At 36.0% G+C, this 16,479-nt stretch overlaps 2 protein-coding genes across 2 annotated transcripts; one reads left to right on the plus strand and one right to left on the minus strand.

Annotated features, from left to right (window-relative positions):
• Positions 1-376: 376 nt before the first annotated feature.
• Positions 377-2,953, minus strand: LOC114715758 (CDGSH iron-sulfur domain-containing protein NEET). Its single transcript, XM_028900639.1, is given in 3 exon segments — positions 377-480; positions 482-505; positions 2,571-2,953. Coding segments are annotated over 3 exon segments (348 nt in total). The 5' UTR covers positions 2,822-2,953; the 3' UTR covers positions 377-407.
• Positions 2,954-4,804: 1,851 nt separating this feature from the next.
• Positions 4,805-12,107, plus strand: LOC114715724 (K(+) efflux antiporter 5). The gene is given in 21 exon segments (XM_028900598.1): positions 4,805-5,240; positions 6,189-6,232; positions 6,615-6,682; positions 6,794-6,825; positions 6,828-6,877; positions 6,981-7,042; positions 7,479-7,554; positions 7,737-7,811; positions 8,431-8,502; positions 8,570-8,653; positions 8,754-8,822; positions 8,945-9,022; positions 9,099-9,187; positions 9,419-9,515; positions 9,615-9,668; positions 10,025-10,120; positions 10,216-10,404; positions 10,488-10,565; positions 10,863-10,907; positions 11,004-11,111; positions 11,687-12,107. Coding segments are annotated over 21 exon segments (1,737 nt in total). The 5' UTR covers positions 4,805-5,008; the 3' UTR covers positions 11,726-12,107.
• The last annotated feature ends 4,372 nt before the right edge of the window (positions 12,108-16,479 follow it).

The raw sequence follows: 16,479 nt of genomic DNA on the forward strand, positions 1-16,479 counted from the left end.
TTCTTTATTAAAATTTTAAAACCTCACTTCTCTAATTTTTTTAAAATAGAGCTTATTAAAAAAATTCTCTCCTTCCCTTCCCTTCTATTTCCCTGGTACCAAACTGTACATTAACATTTTAAATCTGGCATACATCCACGCATGTTAGAGTTAGATGACTTAAATTTCATTTAATAAGTCAACTTAATTCTGGTCAAAACCAATGGAGATACTAATTCTAGAAAACTGGGCGCTTCGGCAAATACCAGTCAGACCCCCACCACAAGGAAGAGGATTCACATCACGCTGGGCTCAATTCTATATTCCGACATTAAATTCACTAGTTTGCTGCATATAATAAAAAGTAAAAACTATTCTGCCTTATTACTCTCCCCTAATACAACAGAAGAGATCACAACAGTTTCACATCACTTCTTCAACAGAAGGGGACCAACATTATCCCCTGTGGCTTTGTTGTGCTTTACATGGCTTCCATCACACAGGGAACGTCCCTGATCTCCAACATCTGCACCAAAAACCCCCCACAGTCATTAACACACATATCCTTGAAACCTAAAACACATAATTATAAGCCATTTTTGTGTCCTTGAGGTCAAAATTTGCTATATGATGAGAATGTAAGTGACACAGAATGAGTTTATATGTGGAATTCGCTTTCTTCTTTCTCTTCCTCTCATTTTCTCCCTTCTCTTTATCTTTCCATCTCTAAGGTTCTTTACAATTACATGAATTTCTACCTTTCCAAAGCTGAATTTCATTTCACTTCTCCTTACAGCTGCACAATTGAAAGGCATGGCAGTGAAGAGAAAGCAGAAGCACGCATACTGTATCACGAGTGTAAATTATAAGGGGCTGGGTTACCTCAAAGGATATAAACCTTGAGGTGTTAGAATGGCATGTCCCTTATAAACCTGCTATTTCTATCTTGCGTCTCAAATAATAGTCTCGGCTATTTATTTAGGAAGACAAGACTATCATACAGACCCTCCACCAAAAAAAAGGCAATAATAGATGAACTAGCCGTCTAGTGGACAATATAGCTCAATAATAATAGCATGCACAAAGTTATAGAGATCCAAAAGATATAATAATCATACCTAGTCTTGCTATTTAGAGATCAAAGATCAAATATATTGAGTGATTTTACTGAGATTAATGTTGGCTATGCATAACGCCCGCCATACTTCATTTAGCCAGAATATGCCCAATGTCCAAGAATGTTTCAATCTGCTTACAAAAGCATCTCTGTAGCTGCATTACTCTATATCAAAGTGTGGTTTGCTTCAGTGGATTAACTACGCCAAATGCAACTTTTCTCAAGGAACATGATGGGGAATCAATCGATTGTATCGTAGAAGGAATTATTCTATGGCCACATGGGTGGTGGATCGATAGAGTTGAGGGTGGGCAAATGCTGCCACTCAACTTGGGAAAATTTGCAAGTATTGTAAATTTTCAAATTTCGCCCTCACTACCCCTATAACTTTGTACTCACTAAATCCAAGCAGATACATGTGTGTGTGTATTAAAATTTCATATATTTTTTATGTCGTATAATTTATGCCCTCATTCTTCGGCCAAAGAAATGTCCTCGTTGACCCAGGGTCTGCATTCACCATGGACTCCTAAATTTTAACCCATTTTAACCCTAAACCTGTTGAGAATATGATGGAGAATCATCATGCTCAATCAGGCAGAGCCTAGTCTAATCGGCAGGACCATGAACTTACCAATATTCAAAGATACCATAATGAAAGAAATCAGCTGCCTCTATATCATGTTACGTTTTATTTACAGTAGCCTTTATAGAATAATCAGCTAAACTCTAATGCCATGAAGTATATCCCACCATCATTTCCCTGGCCATTGACACTTAGCCTGGTTTGCTGGTGTACTACTGGTGACTACAATAATAAACGAATATTCTTATACTACAAAACTATGTGCATGATTATGCTTGCTGGCAACTTAAGCCATAGAAAGAGACTTGCTCCCTTCCTGATACGTCAGTTCAGAATGTCATATACATCAATATCGGAAAATTCAATTGAGAAAACACATCGATGTTCATGATGAAGGAGCAGAGATGTATATAATAGAAAGGTGTCAGTGGTCACCAACTATTTAATTGAAAAGATGGTCCCTAAAATACTAACCTATGAAGAACATTATTTTACAGAAAGAGGTATTCTGTATACTGAAGCATGAATGAAAATGAGCTTATCCAGGTAATGATATTCATGGAGCTTGACAAGCACTTAAGCAACTGTCAAGCACTCTACAATGAGAATTTTGGCTATGAACGACTGAACGTCCCTAACTAGGTTACAGATAACAAAGTTCTTATTCAGCCTAATTGCACAAGGATTCATTTTCCCCCCTTTAATAAATTCCAGTACAGTACATCAACTCCCATAAAAAAATCTCCACTTGTTACAAACCAAAATGGTCATCTACGTCATAAAATCCTGATCATTCTCTAACGAAACGAAAAAGGGAAATATATATATATATCCCAGGGATAGTTTGAGATTCGTTAAGAAAATCTAAAGGAAAGAAGAAAAGTGGACCTGCAATAAGCAGTGAGGGGCTTAGAGAGTTCAGTGATGACCACAGAGTCCACCACTTTCTCTTCGGTCTTCCTGACATCTGGGTTGATTCCCGCACCCTCAGCTTTCACCAACACGGTGCGTTTAGTTGTGCCGCCATGAACACCAGCAAATGAGCAAGAATTGAATTGGGTACCCACAATTGCTCTCTTGGATGAAGCTGGGGTGTGGCAGAAGAAGCCTAAACCAACAGGACTTAGAACCGACTCCATTATTCTCTCTCCCTCTCTGAGCACTTTGCAGAGCGGATGAGAAATAATAGAGCGAGATTGGATTGTGAGTGTTACTTGACTTGTGGGAAGCACACGCTCCCTGAGGATGAGATATCGGAGAGGATGAACGCTGAGCGTGCCACGTCATATCAATCTTTTTGCGGGTGGGTGGGTAGGTACTACCAGAGAGAAATATGAAAGGTTGGTGTGCATTGAATTTTTAAGTTTTCTTTCACTTTGTTTATTTAGACTAGTGGAATTTTGCTGGCCTCATATTTATTGTCTTGTTATTATTAATATTAATTGGGCGTAGATGATGAACTTTGGTGTAAATTATAAAATAACCTCTAGACAAATAAATTCTATGCCTTCTTCAAACTAATTTTTATAAATTAGCTGTTGCTTTTATACTGGTGCAAAGTTCAAAACTTGGGATTGAAATTACATATGATTTAATGAGTTAGATTATATTCCATTCAATCTTAATATAGGATAGATATTCATAAAATTAGTTAATTTTGTTATTTATAAATATTTTGTTTAGTAATCTAGGGGGTGCAAAATTGCAAAATTTACATGCCCTTATAATTTTTCCCAAAGTGAGGATGGGCATTTGCATCACTCAGTGTGACATGGATTCAGCATAGGCTAAAGTTTCCATGAGAATTACTCTAATTTAGGTAGCCTGAGTGACAAAAGTTCTCATTACATAATAAATATGTAGTTGGCGATTCTTAATAACTCTGGGGAGAAATATACACTGTGAAAAGGGACAAAGTAGCTGCTTTATAAAAATACTCTTCCGGTCCTTAATATAAGACCTAATTCTTAAATTGGTTTTGGTCCTAAATATAAGACCCATTTGTCACATTTATTAATTTTCTCTAAATTACCCCTATGAATACTCCCTCAACCATAATCAAGTAGAAGAGAGAGAGGAGGTATTAAAAAAGATTATTATGGTGTTTTAAGAAAAATGTGTTACTTTTCTTATAATTAACTAACTTACCTAACTTCCTTAATCTAATCAAATTAGTTAAATGGGTCTTATATTAAGGATTGGAGGAGTATTTTCTAAGATTCAATGTTAATATTAGGATGCCACTAATATTTTGGTCATTTACGTCGAAATTAGTATATCATAAATTGTCTAAAACTTGATAAGTTGCATTATACACAAACTGATACGTATTAAATATGATTATCCTTTCTAAACAGAGACGTGAGCCAATGAACATTGATCCAATCACCTCTAATGTGGGCAGTCTTTCAATAAGATGCATGTGAAGGAAAAACAACATAGGAAGGAAAGTTCAAAATCATGGGATGCCCAAATTGACACACACCTACGTAAAGGAAGACAATTCCATCATACTCTAACTAAATAACAAAAGGACTTTTTTTGAAAAAAAAAAAAAGTGTTATACCTAAAGGTCCAAATATGCGCAAGAAGTTGTCAACTTCAACCAATGACATAAAATAAAAAATGTTTAGAAAGCGTAATTAGACCAACCACCAAAATAATAAATTACTACTTCCCATCTTAATTATAAGAACTAGTTAACTAATTTGAGTAGATTAAGAAAATAAACTAAGTTAGTTATTTGTAATAAATAGGTGTTGCCTTTTCTAAAATATTCTTACTAATCAAGTATATTGAATAGAACTATTATATTAGAAGGACTACCTTGAAAAAAAATTTATAAATATAAGAGATAGAGTGAGTTGAAATCTTATATTTAAGATTAAAATAAAAATCAAATAAGATCTCATATTAAAGATCCGAACTAATATAATACTAAAAAGGTGAGCCTTCCTTCGTCTTCAATTCACGGGTCAGGTGGAAACGGAATTCTACAGAGCTTAAATTACGAAAAAGTCCTCATGCTTCTTCGAACTGCGGTCCCTGTCCCCGTAACCTTTTTGTAATTTCGTCTTAATATTGTTTTCCCCCCCGCTCTCGTGAGATCGTTCACCTGCGGTCACATCCCGCCCCTAAGGAATCAAAACTGCAAATCGCGTAACGACCTTCCGAAATAATACTTCTTTAAGCTTCAAAGATCGAATCTTCGCTTCAAGTGCTTCCTTTTCTGAATCACTCCCTGTTGATTTCTCGTCTTAGCTTTTCAATGCTTCTGTTGAATTGAATTGCACTTGCTGAAAAAATCGATACCTGCATTGAATTTGATGGCAGTTGGAGTCCCCCAAAAATGGGGGATGTTTGGATTCTGGTGCTGTGTTTTATCCATCGCAGTTTGTGCGAGGGTTTGTGCTCCCGCCAGATCGGAGAAGGAAGTACGAGAAAGGTTCTACGGGAGTATGCCAAACTCATCTTCATCGGATCCTGGTGATGGCAGCTTGGCTAAAATGTTCGATCGTGTCCTTGAGAAAGAATTTTCCGAGAATGACCAGCCTGAAGGTTTTTATTTTCTCTTCTAACTGTGCTATTTCATAATTTTTTACAATGATCTTTGACCTGGGCCTGGAGCTATTTCCTTTTTTGCTTATTGCTTCTCCGTTTTTCATTTTTTGTGAACTGCTTATTGGTTCGGGAGAATAGAGCACAAAAGTAGTTGATCTTTTGTTTGTAATTTTTCAAATTATATAAAAAATAATTGTATGCATTAATCTTTGCTCTTAAGGCGAAATCAGAGTGCCAGGGTGAAACTTCCTAGTGTAAGACGTGGTTTATTCGGTTGTGTTGAATGAAATTCTGGTGGCATCGAAAGGGCAACTTGTCTGCCCCTAAAATACTCAACCGATCAGCTAGCGGAAGTAATTATGCATTTCAACTTAGAAAAAATTTGCCTTGTGGGAAGGTGTTCCCGCAGGTGTACTTCTATATGGTGCATAAGCGTATCTACAAAGCAGCATGGTTTAGGGAGTTACCACACTTGACCATAGCATCTAGATAACTAGATTTGCTCCATGTTCTTGGAGGCTTGACATGGTTGGGATGTTAGTGAAAGCTGCTTTTTGGATTTTTTTTTTTTTTTTTTTTTAAGTTTCCTTATTTTTCTGTTCTAAGCTAGGTGTTGCAGGATGTGTGGTTAAATGAAAATCTCTCATGCCCAAATGTCATGAAAACTTACATAGGCTGTGCTCGATTGTCAATTTCCCTTCCCTAACGTTGTTCTATGCTTGTACTGGTGGGTATTCGTTAGGTGGTGAATCGTAGCATTACGTTGTGTTTTTGGGAATGAATGACATGATAGCATTGTCCTCTACATACTATGTTTAATTTTATTTCTCATTCCAGACTCATCTAATTTTCTTGGTTCACTGTCCATAACATAAATCATCTGGCTCATAAAGCTGTTTGAAGCATTGTGAATGGATTTTAATTATTCTCTTCCATCTTTGCTAGGAGCTGATAAGAGTAGCTTCAACACTACTGTAGCTGATCAACAGGTACGCCTATTTTTGTGTGCATAGTTTGCACAGATATTTTGTGCCGTAAATTGTTTTAGTTATAGATCGTAGAGGGAAAATGCATTTTATTATGCAGCAAAATAATGTTTTCATTGCCATACGCTGGTCAATTTAATATAACAAGCCCCATGAAAAGGAATTACAAAAAGAAATGTAAGGAGAGATGCCTCCATCTCTGAAAGTTGGTTGTTTCGTACAGCACTTGTACTGTGTTTGTCAAATCTTTGCCCCTCACATTCATTTTGTGACAGTTTATTGCCTTTCGTGTCTATAGTGAACAAACGTAGTCTTCTGTTGATAGTTGAGCTATGTTATTGTTTACGTAAATGTGAGTTATAGACATTTTGGTCATATTTTGCAGGCTGTACTGGAGACTGTAGCAAAGATTACTCACGATAAAGGCAAGAGAAATGATACTCAGGAGGGAAAGTACGACTTGTTACTAATAAATTAGTCATTTATAATGGGTGATTAGATGTAGTTTTCTTGAATTACCAGAAGGCCTTTTCTCTTTTATATTGAATTTCCCCCCCTTATCAGTGCTACCAGATCATTTCAATTTCAAGACGTGTTCTCCTGGAGAATGAAGATTCTGATGATGCAACAACCTTGATTGACAGAAAGGTGTTCTGACTTATGATGCAAAGCCTTGGTTGATTGTACATTATGCTTTTAGTTTATTAATTTTCATCCGACTCATCTATTCGTTTATCCTACTGTGTGGCAGGACAATGTTTTTGTGATGTCAAACAAGAAATCCAAATACCCAGTACTTCAGTTGGATTTAAGGTTGACATTTATTATGATTTTTTGCTTGTAATTTATTTTAAATAATAGAATGCTCTAAAAATTCAGATATAATAACTCTGGTAAAATGCTAGATTTCTGGGCATGTTTTTTGCCCCCTTCCTTTTTGGAAATAATTTTCAGTTGTTGATGGATCTGAATGGCAATTTAATCCTATGGTAGGTAATTTTGTTTCAGTATCGGTCCCCATCAAGAAAATTGTGCTGAATGGAAAAACCAATACTTCCTCCTATTACTTGTTTTTGTTGGGCTTATGTCTTTGGATCTTGTCTTTGCTAATTGTGCTACTTCTAAGTGAATGGTAAACATCGCTTGTTAATGCCCTTTATTTTCATAATTCTTGGTTATACTGCTGTTTCCCCACTCTTTTTCACCCTGAGATCGATCTGTAATATTGGACTGCTTCAAATTCATGCAGGCTAATATCAGATTTGGTGGTTGCGATAGTTTCTGCAGCCATTGGTGGAATTCTCTTTTCCTGTTTGGGCCAACCGGTCTGTATTTTGTTACAATAGCTAATTATTGCATCTGGGGCTTTTCATTTTTATATTTTTAGTTGATTGCTGATCCAACATTTTCTAGTACTATATTGATATATTTGATTGTTACAGAAAAATGTGATCTATAAAATGGGAATGCTATGGTTCAGTCTTCTAATATCTTGCCCATATTGTAGGTTATTGTGGGCTATCTCCTTGCTGGCTCCCTTATTGGGCCTGGGGGATTGAATTTTATTAGTGAAATGGTACAGGTAAGTCATTAAAACGTCACTTCAGATCATCTTTAGCAGAAGTAATTTAGCTGTGACTATTTCTTTGATATGCCCAGTTTGGTCTCTCCTGTTTTTAAAATTTATGGCTCATAATTTCTGTTGCAGATTCTGATTGCCATTTTTAGGATGAATATTTTATCATTATTCAATATTTTCTAAGTTTCTTGTGAAATCTGGATTTGTTTATCGAACCTGTAATGATGATTGTCTTGTGTTTTCAAAATATGATCCTGAGGCGTTAACTTAAAGTGCAAGTTCATACCTTGACTATGGGCCATAAAATTTACGAAACAAAATTTAAGATAAACAAAATGAAACAAGAAGGCTGAAGATAAGGTGATCTAATCAATTTCTCTTGCTAATAACACATTAATTAACTTGCAACGCAATTCCTGAGCCAAATGTGAGAGAGCCTGCCCATTTAGTTTAGTTCCATTTCAGTATTTGGAGATATAGTGCGGTGATATTTTATGAATGACAACCATCAACTTTTGTATAAAGAAAGGGCAGCATCAGGGTTTGTTGTATAGCGTGCTTATATGTGTTATCATTCAATCATTTTTGGTTTGATGGCTGCTGACGTCTTTCTTGTATGCAGGTTGAAACTGTTGCTCAGTTTGGTGTTGTTTTTCTTTTGTTTGCTCTGGGGCTGGAGTTCTCTTTGTCAAAGGTTTGCTGTCTTTATCCTGCAAAAGCTTCTTTTGCATAAAGCTATCCTTAGACTTCTATCCTTGCAGTTAAAAGCTGTTGGGCCTGTTGCTGTTTTGGGTGGACTGCTTCAAATTGTGACATTTATGTTCTTGTGCGGCATTCTTACCATGGTATGGTAGTGCTTACACTGTAATATAGATTTTGATTGAATCCACTAGCTATGATTGTTTCTTAATGGAAACTGAACATTTCTGCTCTCATGGTTTGCAGTTCTTTGGAGCCAAGTTGTCAGAAGGTGTATTTGTTGGTTCCTTTCTGTCCATGTCATCAACAGCGGTGGTAATAAAAATATACTGTCACATATTTTCTAAAACTAGAAATGACGTCTTGTTATTTGTCATTAGACCTTATTCTTATTAGATTATAAGCTACATTTTTCCGTGTCTTTGATCTTTTACCAGGTAGTGAAATTTTTGGTGGAGCGGAACATAAATAATTCTCTTCATGGTCAAGTAACAATTGGAACTCTTATTTTTCAGGTATTTTCCAAGTTCTGATTGGTCAAATGATTTAGTTATCTTGCATATCATTCATTCTTTTGTCTTTTTGTATCAGGATTGTGCTGTGGGTTTACTCTTTGCTTTGCTCCCAGTTTTGGGTGGCACCAGTGGCCTTTTACAAGGAATAATTTCAATGGGAAAGTTGTAAGTCTGTCACGTGCATTTATATTTCCTTTTGTTTTATTTTTTCATTCACGAAGTTTCTTTCTCTCTTATAAGTCAACGTAATTAACCTCTTGTACTGCTGGTGCAAGCCAACTGAATCTTATGGGGTTACTACATCCTTTTCACAAGTTTTTATTTTGCTGTATGTTAAATCTTAGTAGAAACTGTAGCCAATGAGGTAGCATCTGATCTAACTATTTCCAACTTCAGGTTGCTTGTATTGTCCATGTATCTCACAGCGATATCATTATTGTGTTGGTCGTTTGTTCCCTTCTTTCTAAAACTGATGATGCAGCTGTCATCTCAGGTGATTCTCAAAAGCACATGCGCCCACACACACAAACCACACTCATCTCACAACAATGAACTTTATATTGATTTTTTTTCCCCTTTTCATGTGCTCCAGACAAATGAACTTTACCAGCTAGCTGCCGTGGCATTCTGCTTACTATCAGCATGGGTGAGATAATGCACCCTAGTTTTTTTTTTTTTTTTTGGGAAATTAGTTAGTGACAGTGACTTCTCATCTTTCCATGCATTATTCTTTTATAACCAAGAACGAAAATATCATTCTTCTCTTGCATTAGCGGACGTTTGTTTACCATTCCTATCACACTTTCTTAGAAAATATTAAAGGTAAACTTGTAGGTGAGCCTCATTAATTACTGAAGCATGAAAAGGCTGATAAGGTTAAGTCAATCAATGTCTCCATTTTGAGCAAGCAAATAAATGCAGCATCGTATTATTTGTGCTGGAAACTTCTGAAATCCTTGATGCTGTCAAATATCATTTTGATGTTTTGAAATCTCTTTTCAGTGCAGTGACAAGCTTGGCCTTAGCCTTGAGCTGGGTTCATTTGTTGCTGGTGTTATGATTTCTACAACAGACTTTGCACAGCATACTTTGGACCAGGTACTCTTAGGTTGATTTGCTGATTCTGTTTTAAGGAATGTTTTGGTTTGTGATTAAAAAGGCTACATCTGACATGATGCATGAATATATTGTAGGTGGAACCAATCCGTAACCTGTTTGCAGCTCTCTTCCTCTCAAGCATTGGAATGCTTATACATGTACATTTCCTATGGATCCATGTAGATATCTTGCTGGCATCTGTTATCCTTGTTATAGTTGTTAAGACTGCTGTTGCTGCTGTTGTTACTAAAGCCTTTGGTTATAGTGTTCGGACATCGTTTCTGGTAAGTTGCCACAACGTTTTGGATGATGGTTTGTTCGCTAACATTTTCATGAGTACTGAATGGTTGTTTACATGACAATCTAGGTCGGGATTTCACTTGCTCAGATTGGAGAGTTTGCTTTTGTTCTTCTTGGCCGAGCTTCCAATCTTCATCTTGTTGAGGTTCTTCTCTCTTCTTGTCTTCTGTTTCACATCACAGATTGTCATGCTGCTTAGCTTCGGACATTTCCATCTGATGGAAGTTGCTGGTCATCTTCTTTGTATGCTTTGTTTCTGCAGTGTTACATGTTACACCTTGCAAGATGTACTTCAATTAATATATGTGTTGCCATTACTTATAATATCTTGCACAATCACGCTTCTGTTATTATTGGATGCATTGCCTTTTCCGTTCTTCATGCTGCCTTTGAGAAGCATTTTCATATTATGTTTGCTAATTAATTGCACCTATTGCCATAGGGGAAAATGTATCTCCTCCTCCTTGGGACGACAGCTCTTAGTCTGGTAAGTTTCATTGCCCTACAAGACACCCTGTTTTTTCATAATGTTTAATTTAATTGGAAAATTGGAAATATTAACCCGATGACTGCTGATTTTCAGGTTACAACCCCTCTATTGTTCAAATTGATACCTGCTGTCATGAATCTAGGTGTGCTTATGCATTGGTTCCCCCCTGAGAGTAATGGACGAACCAGTGCACAGAATGAGGTAATATGTCATTGACATGCATATGAGCCAGACTTGACATGCCACAACCTAAAAGGCGTGATCTTTTTCTTCTTTTTAATTTTACTTTATGTCAAAAATTAAATGTTCAATCCTTGACTAGGTCTTGCTGTGTTTTTTGTTTTTTGGGGTTACATAGGAGGGGTCCATGACCTGGAAAGGAAAGTTAGGAAAGGATAACATATGAGAAGGGGTTGAACCCAACACATACACCTCAATGACTTCTTGCTATGTTCTATATCTTCGAATATGTTTGTTGAAAGCTGCCAGTTCTGCAATTACTTGAAATTTATGCTCTTCTCTCTTTCTAATTTGAATTTATTACACCCCCCTTCTCGTGGACTGAGATTTATTACATTTCTAGAATTAGCTTGTGCAGCAGGTTTACATGTCTAGTAATATGTCCTTGACATGTATTGTCTCAGCTTCATTTGCTATGAACCTAGGCATCCTTGGGGCCATGCCTACAGCAACACTGGAAAAACCAAGGATGCTTTGCTTGTACAAGTACACTTAAAGATGGTTATTATAACCACCTCTATCTCTTGTTCTCACAGGAGAAAGCTACCATGATTGAAGTGAAAGGAACGTTGTGACTCACCAAAGTTCCTATTGAATTCAGGGTTTCTTCTACACTGTTTCAACTGCAAGTTCTATGGCTGACATTTCAGATGAAAAAAGTCTGCATATTCCACTGCTAATGATACACTCACTGGAAAGTCTGGTGTGAATAGGCATAGAATTTTTTATTGTATTCTTTGGATAATGTATATAAGAAAAGAAATTATAGGCCCTACCTCGTCGCTTATGCTGTTCATTTCATTTAGTTAACTATTTTCTTCTACATAGTGGCTTCATATTGCATGGTTGAGTGGGTCTTGGAAAATTCAATCTGGATGTGTTCTGAAATTTAGTCCATTTTTAACATCAAGTCTCTTCTTTTTAAATTTTATTCGACAGTTTTTCATCTAGTTTGTATCAGTCAAAATCTTGCTTGGCCACTTTTTTCTTTTGTTTTTTTTAAAATTCTTTTTAGTTTTGATGGGCTATGGGGCCAGCAAAACTCATTCAAATTTAAACTAATTAGTCCAAGATATTAGATAGCTGTTACAAAAAATAGTTTAAATTATAAAATATAACATTTTGTAATAAACTTATGTCCTGTCAATAATCATTCTACAACGCGGTGGCAAAAAGAGGTGACCAAAAACAAAACTGGGTCCGGCGTTGAAAAAATCCACTAGTTCGGTCCAACTTTATTTTCATCCATTTGAATGTTTTGATGGGTAATGAAAGACTCCCCTGTTTTTAATATATGACTTATTTAATTAATTTGATGAGATTAAAAAAAAAAGTAAGTTAGTTATTTATAAAAAATATAAAATGTTCTTCTTAAAACACTATAATCATTTTTTTAATATCCTCTTTCCCTCTTTTATTTAATTATAGTTGAGAGAGTATCAAGGATAATTTAGAAAAAATTAATAAATATGAGAAACAGATCTTATATTTGAACCAAAATCAACTCAACAATTAGGTCATATATTAAGGACCGGAGGAATACTTTTTTTTCTCTGGCTAGGGAGAAAAAAAAGATACTTCTCCAGTCCTAAATATAAGACCCACTTTATAGTGTATCCAGACCAACTAAATAGTGGGTCTTATATTTAGGACTGGAGGAGTACTTTCTTTTAGAAATAAATTTCAAACATCAATTGCAGTAAAATATTTGAAGAAGGATCACCTGTGATTAATTTCCCAAGGGCTTTAAACTCGGTTTCTGGTGTTTTTTTCCCCCGCGCACAAGAAATTTTGTCAAGTACTATATATCTCCATATAAAATTAATAAATATATTGATACGTATTTTGAACAATAAAAGTAAGGGAAAATGACATTGAGGTCCCATGGAGAAGAAAATACATCAAATAGGTCCCTTGAAATCTCATAATTTTTCTAAAGTCCCAAAGGGACCTCAGTGCAATTTTCAGAATTCACAAATTACTGTCTTGCCCTGCCCCTACCATCAGAAACAAAACGAGATAAGTTCATTTGGGTGAGAAGTTCCTGCCCAATATGCTTGAGAGAGAAGACACAGGGAAAGAGGAAAGGAGCCATTGATGATGAAATATCTTCTCCATTACCATTAGTGAACTTTAAAGAGCTTCCATGTGAATCTCTACAAATGTTCAGGTGTGGAACTTTCTTTCCTCTCCTCTCCTACCTTTCTTGACAGATTGTGCATTTGTTTGGGAATGGGAAATCAGAAAATTGTTTTTGTCTTTTTGGGTTGCTTGTGGGTGGTTTTGGGAATGGGATTCACAAGTTAATCAATAGAAAAGTTGTGTTTTTTATTGGTGTGTGTTAGTGATTTAAGTTGGATATGTAGGATGATCATGGGTGCTCTGTTTTTGGGTTGCTTGTGGGTGGTTTTGCTCTTTTTTGATGTTAGTTCAGTGGCAAAGGAAGAAGAAGATGAAGGTTAGTGTGGGTGGAAATCCTTAGTACGAAATGGGATATTGTGTTGTCAATCAGGCTGTGATAGTTGTCAACGGATGCTGCGACAGTTGTCAATATAGCTCTTTCACTTGTCAATGACAGTTGCGTGATTCTTGATGTAGGTTTAAATTGCTGATGGCGGGTACATCTAGAAAGCATCTATTTTGCTTTGTTCATATAGGGGGAAAGTTTATAAATGATGGAGAAGATGATATGAGATATGTGGGAGGTAGTATAAGAACAACCAATGTAAAGGAGGGTATAAGTTATGAAGAATTGAAGGAAATTATATCATCAATTGCTGGAAAAGAAAGCAACTCATTTCTTCTGAAATTCTCAATTGTGTGAAGGGAATTTTTTGTAAATGGATACACACTAATAGTTAGTTTTGTAATTATATGCAACCCCTATGTTTTTTTGGGATGGATTGTGAAATAGGTGTAGTTTTATGTATATGAAGGTATAAATGAAAGTTGACTATGAATTGGCATATTAGATTCTACTATCATTTCAGTTGTCATTACTTGCACCCTGTATTGTTATTAGACTTGTTATGACTTGTCAATAGAGCACTGTGACTTGTCAATTAATTTACTGATATAAGTTGTCAACAATATGAATTCAAATTACTTAACCTGTTTTAGTATCATATGATATTTTCAATCACTTTATCATATTATATTTTAGTTATATTGTCATATATAATCATTATTAATGAAGTGTCAATGGTGACACTATGATTTATCAATGATCGCACTGTGACTTGTCAATAGTAATACTATGACTTGTCAATAGTGGCACTATGACTTATCAATAGTGGCACACTGACTTGTCAATGGTAGCACTGTGACTTGTTGTTCGCCGAATAACTTCTTAAAACGGTTGGGTGCCGCGGCGAATATAATCAGGAGCCACAACGCCTTACACAAAATGACTGCTACTTGGGACAGATAGGGGAGCCACGACGGATATGGTCAGACGCTGCGGCGAATTATCAGTTGTCAATGATGGCACGCTGACTTGTCAGTGGTGGCACTATGACTTGTCAGTGGTGACACTATGACTTGTTAATGGTGGCACATTGACTTGTCAATGATAGCACTGTGACTTGTTATTCATCAAATAACTTCTTAAAAGGGTTGGGTGCCGCGGCAGATATGATCAGGAGCCGCGGCGCCTTACATAGAATGACAGCTCCTTGGAACAAATGGGGGAGCCGCGGCGGATATGGTCAGACGCCACGGCGAATTATCAGTTATCAATGGTGGCACACTGACTTGTCAATGGTGGCATTATGACTTGTCAATGGTGGCATTATGACTTGTCAATGGTGGCACTGTGACTTATCAATGGAGCACTGTGAATTGTTAATGAAGACACTGTCCCTTATCAATTGAATATAAATTTGAGTAACATCTTCTTCTTAATAATTATATTTTAATGCAAATATTATTTAACATTATAAATAATGACACGTTCAATTGTAAAAATTTTGAATATCAATTGTTAATATTCACACATTTATTTGTTATGAAATTGTTAATATCACTTGTCATTAACTTCTATTATATTAATTGTTATTTTGGATGACTCAAGTTGTTAATTTCTAAGCTGAGTGCTGTTGAGTTATACAGAACTGAGAATTTTAAAAAAAAAGAGTTACTTTTTTCTCCAGCAATTGATGATATAATCTTTTTTAATTCTTCATAACTTGTGCCATCCTTTATATTTGTTGTTCTTACACTACCTCCCACATATCTCATATCATCTTCTCCATCATTTATAAACTTTTTCCCTATGTGAACAAAGCAAAATAGATGCTTTCTAGATGTACCCGCTATCAGCAATTTAAACCTGCATCAAGAATCACGTAACTGTCATTGACAAGTGAAAGAGCTATATTGACAATTGTCGCGGCATCCGTTGACAACTATCGCGGCCTGATTGACAACACAATATCCCATTTCGTACTAAGGGTTTCCACCCACACTAACCTTCATCTTCTTCTTCCTTTGCCACTGAACTAACATCAAAATAGAGCAAAACCACCCACAAGCAATCCAAAAACAGAGCACCCATGATCATCCTACACACCCAACTTAAATTACTAACACACACCAACCAAAAACACAGCTTTTCTATTGATTAACTTGTGAATCCCATTCCCAAAACCACCCACAAGCAACCCAAAAAGACAAAAACAATTTTCTGATTTCCCATTCCCAAACAAATGCACAATCTGTTAAGAAAGGTAGGAGAGGAGAGGAAAGAAAGTTCCACACCTGAACATTTGTAGAGATTCACATGGAAGCTCTTTGGAGTTCACTAATGGTAATGGAGAAGATATTTCATCATCAATGGCTCCTTCCCTCTTTCCCTGTGTCTTCTCTCTCAAGCATATTGGGCAGGAACTCCTCACTCAAATGAACTTATCTCGTTTTGTTTCTGATGGTAGGGGCAGGGCAAGACAGTAATTTGTGAATTCTGAAAATTGCACTGAGGTCCCTTTGGGACTTCAGAAAAATTATGAGATTATAGGGGACCTATTTGATGTATTTTTTTCTCCATGGGACCTCAATGTCATTTTCCCTAAAAGTAAAACTGTCACTAGAAGTATAGTAGGAAAATTGAATTAGTATAATTTTATGTACCATCTGACAAAACAAATTATATTATCTGTGATTTCTGGTCCAAATTATATTATCTGTGATACACACAGAGACACACATGCACGTATGGTCAAGGTCAACGACAGTTTTTTTTTTTTCTTTTTTTTTCTTTTTGCGCAAACCATTCATGTCATGATTTAATCGTCGATTTTTACATTAAAACAATTTTTCCCTAGAGGGAAAG

Source organism: Neltuma alba, unplaced genomic scaffold (assembly GCF_004799145.2).
Source record: "Neltuma alba isolate B1F8T4 unplaced genomic scaffold, ASM479914v2 tig00011610_pilon, whole genome shotgun sequence".
NCBI lineage: Eukaryota > Viridiplantae > Streptophyta > Magnoliopsida > Fabales > Fabaceae > Neltuma > Neltuma alba.